This window comes from Enoplosus armatus, chromosome 11, assembly GCF_043641665.1.
Source record: "Enoplosus armatus isolate fEnoArm2 chromosome 11, fEnoArm2.hap1, whole genome shotgun sequence".
NCBI lineage: Eukaryota > Metazoa > Chordata > Actinopteri > Centrarchiformes > Enoplosidae > Enoplosus > Enoplosus armatus.
The window spans coordinates 18076257-18099725 of NC_092190.1; the positions used below are offsets into that span (position 1 = coordinate 18076257).

General features: G+C 40.1%; 4 protein-coding genes across 9 annotated transcripts; 3 read left to right on the forward strand and 1 right to left on the reverse strand.

The window, feature by feature from the left end:
- Positions 1–322: 322 nt before the first annotated feature.
- On the forward strand, positions 323–4759 carry LOC139292865 (UDP-glucuronosyltransferase-like). Its single transcript, XM_070915260.1, has 5 exons — positions 323–1201; positions 2413–2544; positions 2974–3061; positions 3212–3431; positions 4222–4759. Exons 1-5 carry the CDS (start codon positions 341–343, stop codon positions 4502–4504), a joined length of 1584 nt encoding a protein of 527 aa, XP_070771361.1. The 5' UTR covers positions 323–340; the 3' UTR covers positions 4505–4759.
- Positions 4760–6958: 2199 nt separating this feature from the next.
- On the forward strand, positions 6959–10363 carry LOC139292866 (granzyme B-like). Of its 2 annotated transcripts, XM_070915261.1 has the most exons (6): positions 6959–6991; positions 7843–7974; positions 8263–8410; positions 8790–8928; positions 9247–9507; positions 9666–10363. In XM_070915261.1, the coding sequence occupies exons 2-6, from the start codon at positions 7914–7916 to the stop codon at positions 9831–9833; spliced, it is 777 nt and encodes a 258-aa protein (XP_070771362.1). In that variant the 5' UTR covers positions 6959–6991; positions 7843–7913; the 3' UTR covers positions 9834–10363. The 2 variants fall into 2 exon arrangements, with proteins under 2 accessions (XP_070771362.1, XP_070771363.1); XM_070915262.1 differs by lacking the exons at positions 6959–6991; positions 7843–7974 and adding an exon at positions 8022–8079.
- Positions 9578–14233, reverse strand: rabl3 (RAB, member of RAS oncogene family-like 3). 4 transcript variants are annotated; one of them, XM_070915264.1, is made up of 9 exons: positions 14180–14233; positions 13390–13481; positions 12709–12838; positions 12506–12620; positions 12208–12361; positions 10929–11000; positions 10369–10407; positions 10122–10226; positions 9578–9688 (listed from the first exon to the last, which is right to left on the reverse strand). In XM_070915264.1, exons 1-8 carry the CDS (start codon positions 14223–14225, stop codon positions 10170–10172), a joined length of 705 nt encoding a protein of 234 aa, XP_070771365.1. In that variant the 5' UTR covers positions 14226–14233; the 3' UTR covers positions 9578–9688; positions 10122–10169. The 4 variants fall into 4 exon arrangements, with proteins under 4 accessions (XP_070771365.1, XP_070771366.1, XP_070771364.1 ...); XM_070915265.1 differs by having other exon boundaries at positions 9578–10226; positions 12208–12358; XM_070915263.1 differs by having other exon boundaries at positions 9578–10226.
- Positions 14234–14512: 279 nt separating this feature from the next.
- gtf2e1 (general transcription factor IIE, polypeptide 1, alpha) lies at positions 14513–21780 on the forward strand. 2 transcript variants are annotated; one of them, XM_070914926.1, is made up of 6 exons: positions 14513–14627; positions 15179–15474; positions 15903–16060; positions 18731–18926; positions 19255–19490; positions 20522–21780. In XM_070914926.1, the coding sequence occupies exons 2-6, from the start codon at positions 15185–15187 to the stop codon at positions 20980–20982; spliced, it is 1341 nt and encodes a 446-aa protein (XP_070771027.1). In that variant the 5' UTR covers positions 14513–14627; positions 15179–15184; the 3' UTR covers positions 20983–21780. The 2 variants fall into 2 exon arrangements, with proteins under 2 accessions (XP_070771027.1, XP_070771028.1); XM_070914927.1 differs by having other exon boundaries at positions 15182–15474.
- The last annotated feature ends 1689 nt before the right edge of the window (positions 21781–23469 follow it).

A 23469-nucleotide genomic window follows, 5' to 3' on the forward strand; every position in this document is an offset into this window, starting at 1 on the left:
ATCGCAACTTCCAATATAAAAGGTGAAAGTTACATTATGTCATTCAAATATGTTGAATGTAAACAAATAAATGACCACATGACAGGAAAGACATGAAGTGAAAAGAAAATACGCAAAGTCCCATAAGGGAATGATTATCTGGAGACAAAGTCCTGCCCACAAACTCCACTGGGAATCTCCGCTCTCTCTGTCTTCCTGTGGTTATACAATAGCTCGCCTGAAAACCCAGCCTGAACTTCCTGCAGAATTTAAACTCACACGCACACACATAAAGCCACCTCTTAAGAACAGCCAGCACTTGCTCTTACAACACACCAGTTTGCAGTACAGAGAGGACGCAATGAGAAACGGGGTGTGGTTTCCTACACTGGGGCTGTTGGCCTGGCTATGCTGCATCAGTCTGGGGCCCGTTCAGGGGGGGAAGGTGTTAGTTATGCCTGTGGATGGGAGCCACTGGCTTAGCATGAAGATACTGGTGAAGGAGCTCAGCCTCAGGGGCCATGAGGTCTTGGTGCTGGTGCCTGAAAGCAGCCTGTTGATCCACAGCTCAGAGAGCTACAAGACTGAGATCTACCAAGTGTCCTATACCAAAGCTGAACTGGATGGAAATTTCAACACCCTGAAGGATAATGTGTTCCTCAAGCCTCCAGAAATCACAGATTTGTTTGTCAATGTGCAGCGTTTGATTAACTTTACTTCAATGCAGGTGAAAGGTTGCGAGAGTTTGCTGAACAACCGGCCTCTGATGAGCCGACTGAGGGGAAAGGGCTTCGATCTTGTGCTTACAGACCCTTTCCTTCCCTGCGGCTCCATCCTGGCTCATGCCTTTTCCATTCCAGCTGTTTATTTCTTGCGTGGACTTCCATGTGAGCTGGATACAAAGGCTAACCAGTGCCCCTCTCCTCCTTCCTATGTTCCTGTGGCCTTTGCTGGGAATACAAACATCATGACCTTCCCACAGAGAGTCAAAAACATGCTCATGTCTTTTGTGGAGTCCTACTTGTGCAGAATAATGTATGCTCACTTTGACGATCTGGCCAGCAGGTACTTCGGAGACAACTTGACCTACATGGACCTTCTTAGTCATGGTGCTATCTGGCTTCTGAGATATGACTTTGCTTTTGAATGGCCCAAACCTGTCTTGCCAAACATGGTTTTTATTGGAGGTATCAATTGTGCAAAGAAAGCTCCTCTGCCAGCGGTGAGTATTCAAAGAATGCATGCCAGAGTATTCACATCTGGATTCAGTTAAAGGAAATTGTATTTGCAAACAGCTCCACCAATCAAGTTTTATATGAACAATTGGTAAAATGACAATGTAGCAGTTACATAACACTAACTCAGTAAAAGGGTCACTCATAGGGATGAACCCATCAGCAGCAATTGGGTGACAATTTTCAGCAAAAACTTTGTCTTGTGCAGCATGTTTTGAACCAGTCTGCAACTTTTATGAGTACAATTGTTTTTTTTGTAAATTTACGTCAAAATATTAAGAGGGAAAGATTCAGTGAATTTAACATCTCTGCATTAGTGCTTGTGTGTCAGAGTATTCCATACAGGTTCAAACAAAATATGCAGGTTATACATTTTGGGGTCCTGCAAAATATTTAAGCGTTATACGACAAATAATAAAGACCTTCAGATATAATTTTCTGTGGTACAAGAAAGCACATTCACTTTTGAACAGAATATGGAGATAAATTTGTTTCAGGAGCAAAACTACAGAAGCCCTGAGAGGCAAGTGAGAAAAAAGTCTGATTTAAATGTTTTCTCTCCTGTGTTTATGACTTCAGAACAGGTAACAAAGTTTTTTGCCATGATAATAATGATAATTTCTAAGTTCCTTAAAAAAACACAGGAGAGAAAAACATTTAGATCACCAGATTTTTTTTTCTCACTTGCCTCTCAGGGCTTCTGTACAAAACACTGATGCTGAAACGATTATAAAGATTGTTTCGACTGTTTATGATTTACCAAGAACTGGCTTATAACATTGTGAAAGGCCGGGTTTGTCTGCTGTTCTGTAAGATTCAGTGTATGAAATCTAAGCCAGGAAAAGCAGATTTCTGGACTCTAGCCAGTGTAATCTAAGAAAAGAAGTGAGGGGCCCTGTTGTGTTATCAAATACTCCACAAAAGCAAATGGTTTGTTTACATAAGCACAAATGAGATTGTGCTTCTAAGATTACTTAATTAGATGGATCTATGCTGAATACAATGTTAATCAATAAGGTTAATCAAACAAAATCCCTTCAGTATGTTTAAAGATGGAAGTGATGTAATGGCTGCACCTTAAAATAAAAAGCTGGTGCACAGCGGTCATTGTCCACTAGATCAAACCTTTTACTATGAGCATACATCCGTACACTTTGAAACCTGACGTCATTTTTGTGTTTTTTCTCCTTCCCTGCAGGACTTGGAGGAGTTTGTGGACGGCTCAGGAGACGACGGCTTTATTGTCTTTACCCTGGGCTCAATGGTGTCCACTATGCCTGAGGAGGTGGCTAAACGGTTCTTTGATGCCTTTCGGCAAATTCCTCAAAGGGTAAAAATAACATTAACTGATTAAGACTTAGACTTTTAGACTTAGACTTTATTAATCCCACAGCGGGGAAATTTACAAGTCACAGCAGCAAAGACAGAAAGGTGCAGAAACACAATAATAAATAACTGTACTTAATTCAACCCAATCAGTCTATGATAATATCTCCGCTAATTACTTCCTGTTAGACTAGGATATTTATTCCCTTCAAATAAAACACACAACACACAAGTTTCTAACTACACAAGCACGGCAAACATTTACACATTAGCCAGAGATTTTCACCCTCAGCATATATGCTAAAGCCCTAATCAGTTTGAACCATAGGACTTTGTACCCTGCCTTGTTGGAAACATGCCAAACTCTCAGTTAATCAAATAAATAGTTTGCACATCAAATGTTAATCATTAAGAGGTATTATTTATGTTTCAGGTTGTGTGGAGATACACCGGGGTCCTACCTGAAGATTTACCCAAGAACGTCAGACTTATGAAATGGCTACCTCAGAATGATCTCCTAGGTATGTTTAGTTTTATCCATAAAAACGCATGAGATGCTGCTATCATGTCACAAATCTTACCATTCAAACCAACCAAAGCCTATTCAAATGACATGCAAATGGTTTGTGGTGGACTGGACTTGTAATTGTGGCTGTCCCTGTGCTCCTCAGCCCATCCCAAAGCTAAAGTCTTCATCACTCATGGAGGTACCCATGGCATCTACGAGGGTATCTGCAATGCTGTGCCCATGTTGATGTTTCCACTGTTTGGGGACCAGGGGGACAACGTACATCGCATGGTGGTCCGTGGCGTTGCAGAGAAACTCAGCATTTATGATGTGACGGCTGAAAGCCTAGTGGCTGCACTAAATAAAATCATCCATGACAAAAGGTAAGACAACTGGATGTTAATCAAAGATACTCAGATGTGTGTAGAAATCATAAAGTTCACTAAAGATACAAATTAAAGGTGGAGTTTTCTTGTAAACAAACAAAAGTTATGTTCACATTCAGCATTGTGTATCCTTGAGCTCTAAGAAATGTGCTGGATGCATTTCATTCCTCATAAAACATTTGCAAAGCTGATTTTTTTATGTTCACGTCCGTGTTTACTAGCTCTCAGTCTTCTTCTTCCCTGTCTTTGCTGGCAAATGACTGCATCTCTTTGCACATTACCACCACCTAAAGATCTGCGAATTAGTGTGACACCATTGGCAGGACTGTGTAGTGCGTCACCCTCGTGTACATGTACGTCCTTGTGCATGTGTGATACAAACAAAACAGGGACGTACCGGTAAAAACATTGACCCAAAGCGCTTCTAGTGGTCAAAAACTCCACAGACCACCTTTAAGATGAGGCAACTTAAACCTTCATCATTCTATTGGTTTATGGAGTTTGGTGACCTCCAACCTGAGCAGAGGTCTGATCAGCATGAATAAGAACTGTACTAATGTTCACAAATTCCTCCCCAAAATAATTACTGGTAAAAATGTTTTTTATTTGTGTCCTACCTTGTAAATATACTCACCCTATCTTTAGACTGAAATCTTTCGGATCGTATTTTACACATTTTTAGGGTCAACATACTTTAGTAACGTAGGCTGTGAGGATATATTGTGTGTCTTGTGATAATCAAAACCGATCTCTTTTTTTTTTTTTTCAAAATATTACTTCTCCCCAGTTACAAAGAGAAGATGGTGACACTGTCTCAGATCCACCTGGACCGTCCGGTTCAGCCTTTGGAACTGGCTGCTTTCTGGACTGAGTTTGTCATGAGACACAAAGGAGCTGCACATCTAAGGGTAGCTGCTCATCACTTAAACTGGATTCAGTACCATTGCTTGGATGTCATCGGCCTTTTGGTCGTCATTCTCTTAACTGTTCTGTGGGTGACACTCAAATGCTGCTTGTTCTGCACCCACAAGTGTTGCAGAAAGGGGACTGTAAAGAGAAAGCAGGCGTAATGTTTCTAATGCAACATTCATTACGTTTTATGAATTTTTTAATGAAGTAAATAACGGAGGTTGAAACACTGCAATGACATTTCAAATGTACTGTATACGTGTGTGTTTGTGTGTGTGTGTGTGTGTGATATGTATCTGTATGTACAATGTGTATGTAAAATATGAGCCATAGGGCCATTACTACATTGTCTTTAACATTTGTGTAAAATGATTCTGATTGATGCCATCCCCTGGAATACCAACTTCCAAGCTTGTTGTTTGTGTTGTGTTCTTTTGTAATATTTTTTATAACATGCTAAGAAAAATTATTGAATACACTTAGACCCTAGAATTCCTCACTTTGAAGCCACCAAGTGGACTCCTTTGATGTCCAGTCCTCTGGTTGAGGGGGGTGATGGTTTTACTGGCTGCAGGTGTCCATTTTGGTTATGGGTGGGATAATTGACTAATGTTTTTATTGTTTATGTACAACACATGGTCCGACCCATACATTGTACTGCCTTTACAGACCTTTCAGGTAACAGAGCACTTACAACGTCCCTTAGCAGCCATGTTGGAGGTCCACAGCTCTTGGTTATATCCAAATAACAGCTGATCACATTTCTGAATTCAAGCCACAAAAGTGGCTCATCACTAACTATGAGACAAAGTAGGATTTACTTCTGTTCAGCTTTTAATTTAATCATTTTTATTACAAATAGCTTAATCAGACTGTAGTGTTCAGATAATCAACTTGTTCGCTACTTAACTATCTAACCAAGGTGTCATGTTGTTAATACATCTGATTTACCATAGATAATATAAGATAGATAAGATATACCTTATTGTTCGAAGACAGAGATTTACTATTTACACCACAGACTCTAAGCCTTCTCAAAAAATGCATCCTCTGCCTAGCCTAGCACAAATGTTTTCAACATGCAGATGACATGTGAGCGAGCTGTCAGTGTGGACACCAAGATATTTATATGAAGAAACCTGATTTATGGCGACCTTGTGAATGATTGCTGGACTGCCGAACATCATCTCCTCGGTTTTCTCAGTAATAAGCCAAGAACGGCATCTGAGAATTTCACTATGTAATTTTGGGGAGTTTTGGTCACACACCCATTTGTGTATGTATTGCTTTATTTACCTTTACATATTCGACTCTTCTTACATTGTTTTGCTGAATTAGCCTGCCAGTTAGCAAGCTAACAACATGTAAAAAATGGTAATTTTTCAAAGGTTCATCAAATTCATATAAATAGGGCTGCTAAACTGCACTGGCTGGCCAAGGATTCTACTGTTTGTTTTTCTCTGTACTGATTGGCCCCAGTTGCATCATTCATGGGAAATTTCATTAACTCATGTACTTAAATTTGCTTTCTCCACTTGATTAAGAGTTGACTGAAAACCCATTCTCTTCACCTCATCTTGGGGAATTATTCCCTAAAGCAAATGCAATAACCTTTAAACTGATAAATACAATCACTGTCAAAGTTTGCCGGTGAGCAGGAGTTTTCAGGAATGTATAGGGCTCTCAGAGGCTGTTAATAGGGAAACAGAGGGCTGTTCACATCGCAAAGTGATGCTAGACTCTGAACTAGTGACCTTTCAGTCAGTTTTATTTGAGATCTTCAGGCTGCTGTTACTTTGTCAACCAAAACTGTGGAGATGCATCATTTAACAGCCAATTATCTTGCCCTAGAGGAATGTTAAATGGAGACAGTCTTCACTTTTCTCCACTCCGACTCCACCTCTGACTATAACAAACAAAAAAAAGCAGGTGAAGCTATGTGGATATATTGTAGCTTCAATTCAACCTGGAGCCCATGTGATCTGTCTAGAGAAGCCAAAAGACGTGTTCAATGTGAACTGAATCAGGAAAGATCCCTGCCTGCTCTCATCAATGGTTAAATTGCAAATCCACCTGAGCCGTACATGTTTCTGGAAAATGTTGAGACCGACACCTTCAAATTACATGAGGGTAATTTGATAAGGCCATCTGCCTCGACAAGATGGCCCCACAAAATGTTTTTCTGTGGCAATTGAGAAAGTGTAATCCTTCATCAAAACCAACCCCAGTCCAACATTATGTGATATTGGAAACATCAAAGTCTGTTTCATCTCCACCTGTTCAAAGGACTTGTGGGAGTGCATTGTCTGCACTTCTAACCTTGTACGTTTCCCTCCATAAATACAAACTGCAAGATATCAGGGTAAATAAAAAGGTGAAGATTACCATTGACCCTGTTCATCTGGACAACCATCTGTTCCAAGATCACTTGCATATTGGTCCATTTAGAGCTGTGCTGCTGGAAAACACATGAATTGTGGATTTCACCTCCTTCTGTAAGGTAATGTGTACAGTACACTGCTCCGTCTGACTGCATGTGAGGGCCAAACAACCCCTTTCCGAGAGGGCAAAAACATTAGAATTACTCACATTAGATTACAAGTCTGAAAGGACAATGAAGCTCCACCATGGAGACTCTCAAGACAGAGGTGAGTCTATGAGTCTAATTTATATTTATAGTATAGCCATCCCCATAGACATTAACATGTTACAGTACTAGAAGTGAGGTAAGTAGGCTATATGAGCTGGGCGGCTAATTTTCCTTCTTAAGTGTATTTTGTTCACACAAAAATGCCTATAGCTCCATCTAGTGTTCAGTAGACACAATGACACATGCGGTATAAGGCGTACCAACTCCCTTGTAAAGCCTTTGCTGCTCTTTTTTGTTTCATGTGTTTAATAATACTCAAGCCATGACAGCTTATCAAGCAGACACGTGTGTGAAGGGTTAATCAGACCACATTCTCAGACCAAGTGTGTGGCCAAGTATATCATACAACCCCCCCACTGGCATTTTCTGCAATAAATGCTCACTTGTTGGTTGTTTACAGCCTCTCTTAACACTACATTTACTGTGCTTGAGCTCTTGAGTAAATGTAAGTCTGCTAAAACGTCAGGTGTGACTACCCTTGTTCGCATTGTGGTTAATGTTGATGCACAGTTTTCCACTCAACCTTTTACCTTTTACCTTAACTCTCTTCCTTTAGAGTAAATGTAGCCTATGAAGAAGAAGCAACAGTCAAGCATGAGTCTATTTGTGATTTTCTACAGTTAATATGGACCTTTCTGATTTTAGGCAAGAAATAGATGATTCAAATAGTCAGGGCCTAAACTCGATAAAAACTTTTTTTCAGAGTTCATTATTGTTTTTTGCTGTAACACTTGTAGAGGCACCAGGAGACATACGGTGTACAATAGTGAAGTGCTACACATTTGGATTATTGCTGATTTAACAACGTTTGTGTGCCAACCCTACTGACAAGGTGACAGTTTTATCTAGTTCTCTAAACAGGGGTCTCAGTCATGCTGCAGTGGAAAGAAAAGGTGTGATCTCCTCTCTTCTGTGAAAGAATGGCTTTGACACTTGCCCACAAAGTTTCCGTTGAGGGAGTTGGAGTGTTGACTACAAAAGGTGATACATTGGTGCACTACCAGACAGTCAGCTTTTACATCCGAACAATGACCATGATCCACGCATACTGCATTTTCTTTTTCTTTCGGCTGCTCTCCCTCACTGGTAAGATGAGATGAAATCCCTTTCTAAATGATTGCTGTTAGAGAAGAAGCTAATTTGAGAAAGTACACATTTGGTTGGAATAAATTATCCGATTTAGCTTTTTTCTTTTCGTAATAATACTAATAATATGGCACTTTGTATTTCATAATCTGTGTAATAATTTACCGTCTGTCCTCATGTAAGGGGCTGCTGAGAGTGGCATAGTGGGTGGTAAGGTTGCAAAGCCTCACTCCAGACCCTACATGGCATCGCTCCAGTTTAATGGACGTCATTCATGTGGAGGGATACTTATTCGGGAGGACTTTGTTCTAACTGCAGCACACTGCAGACAGTGAGTGTATAATGCATCAATGCAGAACCATAGAGCAACAAGAAAAAATGTTTTGATGTCACAACCAAAGTTAACGGGTACTAATTATTACTCAGTTAAATCATTGTTTTATTCCCATAACTGATTATTTGTTTGTTGTATCAATAATATACAGTTTGTATATTATTATCCAGTTTGTCAGCCTGGCATACAATACAGAATACAGAAATATGCTATCAGGGGTTCTTAATGATTGACACTTTTTATTTAAATATCATTTGTATTTCAAATTCAATGTCTGTTATATTTATGCTTTCAGTCCCTTCAACGTGTTAAGTGCCAAGTATGGTTGTTAAGCATAACCAAATATTTTTACATTATTTGTTCCCTTGTTTATCAGAAATCAGCCCATGATGGTGGTCCTTGGAGCACATGACATTTTCAAGGAAGAGAAAAGTCAGCAGTTGATCGAAGTGGCTAAGTACCATCCACATCCGGAATATACAGGAAAATACAATTATGACATTATGTTACTCAAGGTAAATATAAAATGTGTAAACGTTCATATCAAAACATAGGTGTTTAAAAGCAAGTGGTTGACGCTGTCATTTTTTCGCATGTCTTATGTAGCGTTAAAGCTGCAAGAGGTGATTTGACACATTTGCACTGAAGCGGGTGAGGATGTGGGGGGTGAAGCGCTTTACCTCTAAAAAAAACTCTATGTGGCTTTTAGAGGACATAACACATTGAAATGTCTGACAGATGGATCAACTGTTCCATGAAATACACAGCAAAAAAACAAACAAAGCAAGTTATACCTGCTGTGACTTCCAGTTCTGCTCTGTTCTCTTTCACAGTTAAAAAACAATGCCACACTGAATAAGTACGTGAAGCCCATTGCACTACCTAAGAAAGATGGGAAAGTCCCAGCCAACATTAACTGCACCGTTGCTGGCTGGGGCATAACCGGAACCGATAAGCCTGCCTCACATGTACTGAAGGAGACCACGGAGAAGATGCAATTCAGCTTTGAGTGCAAAAATATATGGAAAAACACCTTCAATGGTGATCACATGATATGCACCAAATTTGACAAAAAGATGGGAGGGGTTTGCCAGGTATGAACCAGACCCACAAATAAGTAACTAACTTTATATAAAATAAAATACATCAATAATGCTGCAAACATGGAGAAAATAGTTTTCCTTTATTCATGAAAAACAAGTATAATCTTTTTCTTTTACTCAATCAAGTCTTTCTGTTGCCTTCTTCCTAGGGGGACTCCGGCGGACCACTTATCTGCAACAGCAAGCCTCAGGGTATAACAGCTTTCACCTATGAATGTGATTGTAATAATCCCAAGTATCCCCATGTCTTCACTAAAGTCCATTTCTTTCTCCCCTGGATTAAGACAGTGATGCAGAGACTGGGGAATGTTGCATGAGCCACTATTCATATTGCGCTACCTTCACTTGCTTATTAAATAGCATGGTTTAGTAAAGCAAACATTTCGAGGATTAATGGTCTTAGTTTTGAAAAAAAACAATGCATGAAGCTGGTATATGTGGGGAAAAAAAGCACAACTGATTGTATTTTTAAAAAACTTGGTTTAAAAACTTAACACCAAATCTCACTGTTCATTTATAACATGTGTCCTTTCCTTTTATCATCTTGCTACAGCACATCTTGTCATTTCTGAAATGTGATATAGAAAGTGAGTGAGATGGTTTACTTGTGGTGTAGAAGCCCAAAGGCACTATCAAACCACAGACCACTGCTGTCAGTCATAGTGCAAACTCTTGAAGTTGAACCGTTTTCTGTCTGTGAAACCCGTCATCTGCATAGAAAGTGAAAGAAGTAAAAGAACAGTTCACCTTAAAATAAAATCTAATCGTCGGGCACAACTGAATTCTGATTTTCAGGTGAAAAGTTGATCTTATTCTTATAACAGAAATAAAGACTGGAAATGCAAAACTCACCTGACTTGGATCTCTTGTGAAATATCTCTTCTCTATTACCTGTTAAGAGATAGGTTGAAGTCATTTCAAATACAAAACTCACATACCCATATGGACATTGAAAAAGGAAACTCAGTACTCAGAAGAAGAAGATACCCACTCGGCTGTCATATTAAGTCAAAGTCAGACACAGGTTACACATTTGGCACAACACAATAATACAGGAAATTACATGATTTTCTTACTTCTTTTTAAGTAATGTGTAAGTATTCTTACATACAGTATGTCATACTAGTTCTTATTATGTGACTATGTTAAGCTTAGTTGACATTTTGGAATGGAATTCAAGTTACCCACAAAACATATTGTTACACTACTTCCCTCAATGTAACATTATGTTTTGAGCACTGAATAAATACCAAATTACTGTAAATTAAATAACTGATGTAAATGTTGGCAATTGTTAAATATGTCATAGATTGGAGGATCCTGAAACATTTGGTAAACATAACCTCCTTTACATACTGCATACATCGTCTCTACAGACACAGAAAATAATTACAGCACTCTGGGTTTCTCACCTTGTCAAAGAACCTGCTGAGCTTCACTGCATTTGATGTGCCTGCAGCAAGGTATCTCGGGTTGGTGCAGTCCTGCGAAAACAGAATACCACTTCAGCCACAAACCTCAAAGAAAGCTTTTCTTACTCAGGTGAACTCTTAAAACGTTAGAATATATCTGTGATTATAGCTCCTTTCAAATTGTTCTGATGGCATGTGTTTGTTTGTAAAAAAAAAAAAAAAGTAAATATTTGGCGTGTATTGCTGTCATGCCATGATGTAATCTTTAATAATACCACTAGGTGTCACTAACGTCATAGATTTTCAAATCATACACAAAGGGGCTACAATGTTACTACAGGTCTCTTCCATTTTCTTTTTTTGTGACGCACTATAACACAGAGATTTGATTTTACTGCTGGGTCATTAACCCATGAAAACTTTTTTTTTCTGCACAGATGAGCTGCCACAACACATGCATGTCACAAGCAAGTTTAGATTAGAAACATAACCACCATTCAAAAAACTTGTATGGATAGGAAAAGTTATGGCATATAAGGCTACTGTAGCTCCATCCATCCTATTTATAAAGTGATGAGAAATACTTTTCTATTTTTGTAACAAAACACTCACACTCAAGCGTAATTGCTGAGACCATCTAAACATTACGGTTTTGCAGCTAATATTGCAATCATTCACACATTAAATTGAACATTACAAACATTAAACACACGCGTACGAAAACATTTTGGAGTGCAAATTCCAGCATGCAAGTTCTCAGGTGTCTCATTACGAAATTAACTCCATAGAAACTAATCTGAATGAGCTCTTTATACACCAAGCAGGGTGGGTTTAGAGGTAATATCACAGTTCCAGTGCTTTCAAAGACAAGCTGCTTATCATTATCACAGCTACATTAGCCAATCCCCTTCATACAATTATTACATTTACTTTCCTTTCCTGTCAGACACATACTTTACTCTGGCATTTTTAGCTTCATGTTTGAATGAGACCCTGAAAAACTTTTCTGTAAAAAAAACATGCCAACAGTCAGACAAGATGAAGCTCCTGAGAGCTTTGATCTTTCTTTCGTGTACCAGATGCCAAATAATTCTGGAGCATTGCAGCTTTATTTGTAATAGTCTTGTTATAGTTGAACAATGTTTTTGTAACAGAGATGTACGTTTGAATGCCAAGAAAATGTGCTTTTAACACACATAAATGAAGCCAGCATGTTACAGATTCCATGTTTGAAAGGGGCTTACGGTCAGAGCTTGTAGGAATGAAAAAGTTGACCTACGAGATTGATCTCCTCTGCATTGAAGTCTTCAGACAAGAAGGCCGTTCGAGTGAGAACTTCACTGCGTTTGTTCTCTGGGATCTGGTCAAACTTGGTGCCAATCAGCAGCAAAGGCACTGGGTTCTCAGCAAACTGCTCTCTATCATAGTCACTGCTGAGAGAAAAGAATATGACTAAATTCCCCACTATCAAACACTTTTAGTCGCAATTTAATACCTTTCATTTTGACAACCATGTCAGTGTGTATAAATGTTCCACCATGTGAAAACAAACAATACCATGACACATGTCTACTTACCCATTTGAGACGATAACTCCAGTTGGAGAAGAATCCTTGTTCAAAGCTTCTAGTGACCAGCGATAGAGATTCTGAGAGGATTTCTTATTTGTTAAATCATGGACCAACATAATTCCTGAAAAAAAAATGAAAATGACATAACTACATAATAGCAAACCCTAATGATTTCAGATTTATCTAAATATATATAAAGTCATCTTTACCATTAACTGAATTGTAGAAGACAGCTCTGGTGCTTTTGACACTGCTGGCACTGCCAACTGATCCCCCAACATCCCAGAGTTCAATGTAGTAGGTTTTCTCCTCCGGGGTTCCCTCCTTGTAGTCTTGGACCTGAAATTGAATTGTTATTTTGACCTTTCAATTATTTCAATCACCCAAGCATCTGTAGCATGTGAGTGCTATACTCGTTTCTATCCAACATGAATGTGTTAAAATCGTCAGTGTCGAAAAGTAATGAAATATATTTACCAGCTGCAACATTAAAGTGGTGTACACATTAATGCATTAATAATTATAATCTACTAATATAATGTACCTTTTCTGAAATGGGCTATTCTGCATATTGAGTACGGCTGAGTAAAAATTTGAATGTGTGACTTTTACTTGTAACAGGTTATTTCTTCACTGTGGTACTGCTATTTTCACTTAAAAGATCTGAATACTTCTTCCACTACTGTGAATCATATATTGAGATATTAGACTAATATTACGCATATATTTTCCAGTCAGTGTAGTAAGTGCTTGACTTTATTTCTTGGACCATGTATGGTTCCAACATTTCAGCCTTTACACAATTTGTTATGTAAGAGGTTGTTGTTTAAAAGGCCAGCATCATTTTAGATCTTATCTGAATGACAATTTTGTAAATACGGAGGTCTTACCCGTACATCCACAGAGCAACCAACAGTCCATGATGGATTTCCTAACACCTGATTCTGACATAGCAGATGGACCAAGGAAGACTTGCCCACCCCTGTAAAAGGCAAGAAATGTGAGTGGATGACAGACAATTTTGATAGGATCAATACAAACTCATAAAATAATTTCTAGGCACAAGGACACATATTTTGTAGATCCGGTAGATCATGATATGTCTTTCAGCCATTTTCAGCCTCGATGTAATGCGATATAGGTACTACTGCTGCTTACAAGACAATGAAGACGTTCACTTTTACATGATAACAAGTCTCCATTGAAAAAACATGTCAGTGTAAAATATCCTTCGTTTCCATCAAAGCATATACCTTGTAGAAGACCAGTAAATATCTTTAATGAGCTGTTTGGTGACACTCTTTGATTCGGCAAATCAAATTTCAACTTTTGGAGTTGATTCGTCTCAAACTAAGCAGTCATATTACACGTAAATGCACCATGTAGCTCTGCAGTGACCAGTGTGAATACATTACAACAGGTACAATTATTGTTTTTAAATTAAGCATCACTTGTCGGTCCACCTTTAACCCGAATTCACCTGTAGACGCGACAATTGCGTTACGTAAACAGGTTTACAGAGCCACTGTAACACACTTTTGACAATAGTTCAAGCCCCTTAATTAAAGATTAAAAGGGTTGCAAACCTGCTGATTTTTGCCCAGAATAAACAAATGTCTTTACAAATAAGCAAGCATATTCATATAAGAGTCTGAATTGAGAAAATGGTACTTAACTTACCGGAATCTCCTAAAACTAATACTTTTACCCTGTCAAGAGAAGCCATTTTTTGGTGACAGCAGCGTCCCGGAAGAAAACAGTGATACTCCCGCCTGCGAATATTATTTGTCTAATCTGATTGGCTCTAAAACATTACTCTGTTCCGACAGGGAGGAGAGCTATTCGTTAAAATCTACATCAATCAACATTTCTTTGCTTCTATTGGCTATTGCACATTTTATAGCTCAGCCATTGAAATTTAAGAACACTTTTGTTGAGGTTGTGGTTTTATTTCCGGGGTTGTCTTCTCAAAATTAGTCATGAAGCACGTTAGCTAACCTAGCAATGTAGAAGTGCAAATGTGTACAGTGAGTTGTAGCTGTGTTTGTTAGAGACAAATTCAGCGTACCCTGAAATGACTTAAGGAAGCCGTGGCTTTAAAGTATCGTTGGAACATAAAGTTATAGAGGTAAAGTTGGCGTTAACTGGCTAACGGTTGTCAGTGAAACTAAGTTCATGTAGGCTGCAGTGTTAAGCTTTGTTAACGTAAGGTAACAACGGCAAGCAAAACGTAAAGATAACGTAAGAAAATGGCTTACTGGTAAAGCGACTATAACGTCTCTAGCTAACTATAGCATCCTCACCAGTAGTGACAGCCAACTTGCTGCATTAGTCCGTAGTTTGTCTTTGTTCCAGTTAGCTAACGTTAAGCTAAGTTAGGTTGCCACTAACTACCAAACAGCCAGTTAAGCTGGCAGTGTCAACTACCACTTCGTATATGAGAAGAGGCATTACATTTAAGCAAAGCCTCTTGATGGAAAGAAGAAAGTAACGCTAAAGGGGAAGGAACGTTATTCTCTAACGTGATTTTCTCTCCTTTCAAATTCAATTCCCTCTAAATTTTAACAAATCTCTCCTCCCAAATTTTGAGTGATTTGGGTTACCTACTGATTTATGCTAAACGAAGTCCCTGCCTACTGCCTCAGATCTTTACACAAGAGGTCTCCTCTCTCTCCACAGCAGAAGATGATAGAACCAGAGCTGCTGACCGAGGTCCCTGCAGCACTTAAGCGGCTAGCCAAGCAGGTTGTAAGGGGTTTCTATGGAGTGGAACACGCCTTGGCCCTGGATGTGCTGATCCGCAACCCATGTGTACGTGAGGAGGACATGCTGGAGCTGCTCAAGTTTGACCGTAAACAGCTGCGCTCAGTACTCAACACCCTGAAGGCAGACAAGTTTGTCAAATGCCGCATGAGAGTGGAGACGGCTCCTGATGGCAAGACAACACGGCACAACTACTACTTCATCAACTACAGGTGGTTATTCTCTTTTTGGTTTGCATTTAACAGTGTAGATAATGGGCACAGTAACGCACAATAACCTTCCTTTATTAACGGGTAGAGTTTTGATAGTTTTGATGTAGCTGTAAGTGTGGAGGAATAAGAGGTGGGTGACACAGGCACCCACCCTCCAAGTATTGATATTGTCTCAAATCAGCAAAGTTTGAATGAGCTAAGCCCACAACACTGAAAAATAAGACCTATGTTTGTCTGCCAAGATGTGTGCTAGCACTTTAAGTACTAAAACTGAAACTACACTACAATTAAATGTAAGTGATACTTAGTAGGTGCCACACACTCTTAATTAAGAAAATATATTGAGTCCTTAATGTTTACCAAAAAGTGACGTATCCTCCCATGTAATATGTTGCATACTATAAAACTTTACCAATCAAATTTTTCAGGGTACTGGTCAATGTGGTCAAATATAAATTGGATCACATGCGACGGCGCATCGAGACAGATGAGCGAGACTCCACCAACCGTGCCTCCTTCCGGTGCCCCTGCTGTTTCTCCACCTTCACCGACCTAGAGGCCAATCAGCTGTTTGAGCCCATGACAGGTAAACATTGAGAAAAAATAAATTATCTACAGTTGTGTTGCATTTTGGTGGTGTTGAACTGCAATATGCATGAATGAGAACGTGTGTAAATTTTGGTTTGCTATTTACAGTCTCGTTAAGTTTGAATTTTTCTCAACTTTTGGATGGAAGCCAGCGCCTTGCTGAATGAGACCTAATCTGTAAAGTGTCCATTTACCATCACTCACTTATCACTAGGACTTATCCATTATGTTGTGTTTGTGCATGTGTTTGGCATGTGAGTAACAGATGCAACCAGCAAGTCTTAGTTATCTCAGGCAGAGTGTGGGTGGGGGTATGCAGAAGTTAAAGGGTAGATGAAGCTGAATAATGACATTAGGGTAGATATAGACTCACTTTTGGTTTTGAAATCATTAGCTGATTGACAAAACCAATGCATGAGCCACTCACTTGAGAGTATAAATCTGACCTCATCTAATTTAGTAGTGACAAAGCTGTTCCAGCTTTTTAATACAGAAAACGCACAGCATCCTAAAATGCCATCACAATGTCCTGAGGAGACTAGTTTAGTAAGGCTTATCAGACAGAAAAAAACAAGTTTGAAATTGCGGCGAAAAGCAGCACATTGTCTACAACTGCTTATGTAAAGGAGAAGAATATATTGCTTAAGTCTTACTGGTTATTTTCCAATAAAAACATAACAATGTGGGCATATCCACAATTCAGGGATGAGTCGTAAAAATTGCCCAAAATGCCACAGAAAACTCATTTTAGGACAGAAAATGCACAATAACTCCACAATGAATGAACATTTTTATAGCAAGTGTAAATGACATGCTGGAAAAAGTCTACATTCCCAGCTTCCTGGTACTGCTTTGGAATTGTCAGCATCTTCGTGGTGACGCATTTATAATCGTCTTGCTAATTCCTTTGCACTTGTCTCTTGTTTCAACATATCTCAACTGGTATCAAATCTTGCTGTGGAGGCAGTAACCCTGCACCCTGACAGAGGCTGACAAAGAGAATACCTGGAGCTCACACGGTGGTGGTATTCTGATAGACTGGTTCATCCTTTAGGGCCAGCAACACTCAGTTTGACCTCACAGGGATGGGAAATGACATTAGTGGTCTTCCAGCTCATTCTGACCCACAAAGGAGAGCCGAAAACCTTCCGGCTCAGAATTTTCACACTTTGCTGTGTTTTTGTACCCTCCTCTCTTTGTTAGACGCGCATTGTTTTTAACTCATTCCACCTGACATGTACGTCCACCCAGCCCTTGGCTGAAAAATAGCAGTTTTTTTTAGTTGTGCATCAAACGTTACTTCATTTTACCATTTCTTCTGTGATCAGTCAGTGCTCTCTAAGGTTTGTTTCAGACTTGTAGGAATCCTAATATCAGCATATTTAAGGTGATACCCAATCTTAGTTTGTAACATGGAGCGCCAATGGGAACGTTTGTCCTGTCTCATTAATGAAAAGGAGACTGTTGCCATGCCCTCATTAACAGGGAAAGTAACCATGTTTGCATTCTTTCCTTTATTGTGATGGAGAGGAACAATCGCAGCCGCAGCATGTTGCTTTATTTATAAATGCTGAAAATGTCTTTATATGGCAACGGAAGAGTGTGTTTCATTCTATCACACACATATATGTAACACCACACACACACACACACATTATTTTTCTCTCTCATACTCAAAACCACACATAGACACAAAGCAGACATGGGGTCTGTGCTAATGCTGGAACAGTTCCCATTATTGAAACTGAAGTCAGCCAGAGAAGCAGATGGCCAAACATGCCCTTTTCTTACTGGTAGGAAGCAAGATGTGTGTGTGTGTGTGTGTGTGTGTGTCCGTGCCTGTGTGTGCAGTGGACACAACGTCCCAAAGCCCTCGCAAATACAGTACAATGCAATGTTTATAAAATTATCCCCAGACAAAGATCATCGCGAAGGAATAAACTATAATTTCTGGTTATGTTTAGGAAGATGGCCTGCAGTGTCATTAACAAGGTATCAGCAGTGGTCAAACAGACAGACTCTCTAATCTTAAAGCTGCATTAATCTGGAGGCTATTCTATAGTCTTGTTAGCTAGGCTTCCAGACTATAAGCTTATACAGCACATCATATCTTCGGCTGGGTTGAAATTAGTTTCACTTCCAAATACAGGTTGTTGGACATAGGTGACCTAAATGCTTGTTATATTGTGACTTATTGTTTTGCCTTTTTAAATTGTGTGTTTTGTTTGGAAAGCGGAGTAATAATCGCCTGACCAGCAGGCATCTTGTATACTGTATGGACAGAGATTTGACAATCTTTACAATTTTCTGTTAACATGTGTTCTTTGATTTGTTTTTGGGTACACTTCTTGGCTGAATGTTGAATGGAGCATGGAACTGAGGTATCTCTGGATTGGTTACAAATCCACATTGTCAATCATAAAAGTAAAACAACAAAACCATAGCACATAGTGTACTGGTTTATTGTGGCACATCTTTTACCTCTATAATAGCTATTTTCATACTGTATGTGTAATCACAAAGTTAGTTCATAGCCTTACGCTAAAAGTAAAGGCAATGGCCTATAGGCATGTCCCAAGATTGTGGGTACAAGGTATCTGCTTTGGCCAGGTAAGTTACCTGAACATTCCCTCTCACTTGCTTTAAACAGTTCTTTCTTGACCCACAGGTACATTTCGGTGCACCTTCTGCCAGACGGAAGTAGAAGAGGATGAGTCAGTCTGCCCTGACGCCAGGACACAGTTGGCACGTTTCAATGAGCAGATCGAACCCATCTACGCGCTGCTACGTGAGACAGAAGATGTCAACTTGTCCCATGACCTGCTGGAGCCTGAGCCTACTGAGATTCCTGCCCTCAAACAGAGGTCGGTTTCTGGCAAACCTCACAGAAATACACCACTCATTCCCCTCAGTCAGCATTGCGTCAGTCCTCAAGAGTCGTATCCTGGAGCAGTTTCACTGACAACAGATGGGAGTCCACCTCTGTTAACAGCAATACTGGCCTCAGTGATACTGGCTCTACCTCATAACTGTTGCTGCCACAATGGAATTCTATTCTATTAAGCCACAGTAATGATCTACTATTTTAGTTTTAAACACATTACACACACTCTCATTTTTTCATGTTGGCACATATTAATTCAATTGTTGAAGATCATTGTTTAAAGGACATTTACTGAATCTGTCCTCTAGCCGTGAACGTGCTGCAGCATCCGGACTAAACTCTGCAGGCCAACACCGCGAAGCCTGGTCTAACAAAGGCTCATCCTACGCTGACCTGTACACCCAGAATGTGGTTATCAGCATGGAGGAGCAGGACGCCCTGCAGAAGCAGGCCAATGAAGGCAAGGCACCAAAGGAGAGGCCCGTCTGGTTGACCCAGAGCACCGTGCAGGGTGCTTACAGCGAGCCAGACATACTCCAGAACAGTAAGTAAGGTTTTCTTGCAAAACACCCAGCCATCTTGGCTACCATAGTGTTGCCGTTCTTTTTCATTGGAGAATGGACATTTTTACAAAACCAGAATTCATTAAAATTCAAGATGTGCATGTCACAAAATGTAAATGTCCTTCTTACATTTCACACCAACGACTTGTCCTTAAAGAAACGCTGGATTAACTCCGAACCCACAGCAATGCCACATCGGTGCAGTTGTTTTTCCATTTCAAGCTAATTCTCTGCCATAATCACGAGATCTCCCACTCTGAGTCGGAAGACATTAAACTCTACATTAAATTCCCTCCCACTCACGCTGTTTTCACTGTCATTAATCATAAATGCTGTTGCCTGTCCATGCTGAGGCTGGCTGTACACACTGGGTTTTCCAGAAAATAGTCAGAGGGTGGCCGGGATGGACAGAGACGAGGCCAACCCACACCTTTGACTTCCCTCTCCTATGAATTTCAATCACTGTTCTTTTTGTAGTCAAACAAGGTATTGCAGGCCAAACCAGGTTATCTGCCTCTGTCCGAGTGCTCCTTCACCAAGCTGTCTTATGCTGACATTGTTTCTCCACCCAAGGGCATGCAGCAATCAGGCCTGGCCAGACTCCCGTTGAACCATAATTGCTTAATTGAAATAATCAGAGGCTTGATTAGTGCATGACCGAGCAAGGATTGCTCATTAATAAAATCCATTCCTGTGGAAATTGCATGAATTATGCCTTCCACGTCCTGTCTCTGAGGTGTCTCTGTGCGTCTGTCTGTAATCATCTTGTTGCCCTTTGGAGTCTGGAAACAGACTTGACATTCGAAGGTTTAAATCAAGTTTTTGTTCAGAAACTGACCTGCATTAAGTAATGCTTGATGAGGCTGTGAGGTAGGAGCCTAGACGGACCTACTGCATTACATGATCTTGACGTCTCTAAATGTTCTAAAGCAACCTAAACTTAAGTTCCAGAGAAAGATTTCAAAAGTGAATATATTTCTGATTTGACTTAGTAATTGTTTTGTTTTCACAGGTGGGGACGGCGTACCCGGAGCCCAGGATGGAGTCGCTGGTCATGGAATTGGTCAGGCAGATGAAAATGAGGAAGTGATGCGCGCCCTGCTCATCCACGAGAAGAGGGGTGCGGCAGGAGCAGGCGGAGGTGTAGGTGGAGCGAGCGCTGCTGCGAAGGGGCTCGCCTCCACCACAGCTAATGCCAGTGACTCGGAGAGCGACACCAGCGAATCAGATGACGACTCCCCCTCAGGTCCTCCCCCTGCTGCAGCTGCTCAGCATCGGGCCAACGAGGAGGAGGAAGAGGACGATGACGAGTTTGAGGAGGTGGGGGATGAGCCGATGGTGATGGTGGGAGGCCGGTCGTTCTCATACCGAGAGGTCAGCCAGAGGCCAGAGCTGGTGGAGCAGATGTCTGCGCAGGAGAAGGAGGCCTATATCGAAATGGGACGAAACCTCTTCCAGGACATGTACTTCTGAACACACACACTTTTATAAATGCATCCATTTACACACACATAAAGAAACAATATGATGGATTGGCTTTGGGTTCCCGAATGTATACTTCTGCTGTCTCACACTGTCAATGGTGATATCCAAGGAAATGTTTGTGGACGCAACTCCTCAAGAAAGAAAAGGGCTCAACGCTCAAGAAGTATTTACAGTCAGCTTCATGAAGGACATGCTTTGACAGTGTTGCCGAAGTGATTACACCTTTAGTATTCCTTTAGTATTTTTTTTTTCTCAGTCACCACACGAAGGGAGCTGGCCAGCTGCAGTTTGTGCACAGAGTGCCAAGTAGTTTTTTTGTTAGTCAGTTTTATTTTCATTTCAGCTGTAAGTTTAACAGTCTACATCATGCACCTGGCGGACAAGCTTCGGTTTTAATCAATACAGCCGTCTACACACTAGCTTGTGTTTTATGCTTCAAGGTTTTTTTTCGACTCATTCTGTGTAACTACATTGTGTATTGGACTGTGAGCTCTGCCAAAAGACAGTGGATAGCAGTACTGCAGCGTGACATTGAAGGGGGACCGAAGCTGCTGCTGCTGTGCTGCCGACCTGCTGCTGTCACTACGCTGCCCGTGTAGACAAAGTGTTAGACCGAATGTTTTCTGTTTTTCTTAAACAAGATCAGACTGGATTTAAAAGCTCATCTCAGGCAAATGTTGAATACAAGAGAAATAAGAAGTTATGGGTGACTTATTGTGGTTTACAGTAAAACATTTGTTTTATCTGTAATACAAACTATCTGTAATAAAAACATACTGCAGTACAGCAATATGCATGGATGTATAATAATGTGTACATATAGCGCATTTACACTCAAGCAATTCAGACTATAAAAGTAGGGGGGCACTGTGACATCTGTCTTCTCAGATAGGGGACAAGACAGACTAAAGTATACCTCGAAACTATTTGCAGGTGAACCTCAGCCATTCACACCATGTTTTTGTCTGGATATGACTTCATCCTACACCATGGACCTTTTTATTAGATGTTCAGCTGTTGGTTAGAAAGGGCTGCCACCGTTTTAAATGACGACAGATCAAGATGGGAGACTTAAATGAAACACGTGTCATTGACACAGTTAAACCATAATAAAACAAGGGGAGTACGTCATTTTTAATTCGGTTTTTGTTGTTCTTCTAAATTAATATTCACACGTGAAAACGCATTTCGTTTTCTTTATACCGTCCATGGCATATCTGTTTGCTTTCATTCTCAACACAGTATGATGCCTCCTAACGTGTCAGGGGGCCAATGGTCTCGCCACATTTCTCCCTCTGACGCACAAGTTAAACTGGTGTGATGCTCTCATTACATTCTGGCATCAAATCCACTTGTGTTCAGTACTTATACCCCATGGAGTATAGAACAGTAATAAGATATTTTACTTATTATAAAATACATTTCAAATAAATGTGAAATATGTGCAACAATACACCTTGTTTGAGCAGGACCTGCTGACAGACATTTGCCAGTCAGGTGTTGCAGCCTGAAACTGATAACAGTTTTCATACAGTATAAGTGGACTGGAGGTGGATCCAAATTAAATCATAAAGTGTATTAATTAAAAAAGTCTGATATGCAATAAATTACACAAATACTACTCATTGCTGATAATGCATATTCAAATCCACTTTAGGATCTAGTCCGTCAGTGTGTTAGTTTATTCCAAAATCAAGGATGGGGCAGTTTATTGTAAAAATTGATGGCATAATCAAGATTACAGATATTTTTCATGTATTAAAGCTTGAGCCCTATAGAAATGGAGGAGAAAAATCCCACAATGGGGAACGATAACATGCATTTCATACGATTCCACTGCATGGTAATATCTTCCCAGTGAGACCTGTCCTGTCTTGTCCGGTCACATCCAGGTGACAATTATTTATTGAGGCCGTCCCTACTGGGCCAACACGCTCCCAGTACTCCTCCAGATGTGTTCAAACAGGATATAGGGTATTTTGTTATGTGGCTTTCCAAATAATGAATCATTCGATGTAACCATAGTAACCTACGGCACTGGGTCACCTACTTATAATGGGGGCAATTTCACCTCAAAGTGTGAATACTGATGGGGACCTGGCATTTACAGAAAACACTAGCACTAACACTAGATCTAGTTCCACTAGAGGAAAGCTAATGGAGTGTCCATAAAATGACTTGAATGTCAGCCATCCACATTTGTGGTCTTGTAGTCAGTCAGAAGAACTGCGGTGTGTCTGTGTTCACTGTTATCACATCAAGTCCGCACCAGCTCTAGGGTGTGAGGGGTTGAAACTGTTACAATATTTTACTTCAGACCTTATTTGTAGCCATAGATACCATCAATGCCTAGATCTGTAATCATTCACTGAGTATTTTTCTGAACAGTAGGCCTACATACAATTTCTACACAATATAGAAATCCTATTCTGTATGTGTGCAGTATCGAACCTCAGTACGTCAGGTTTTGGTTGC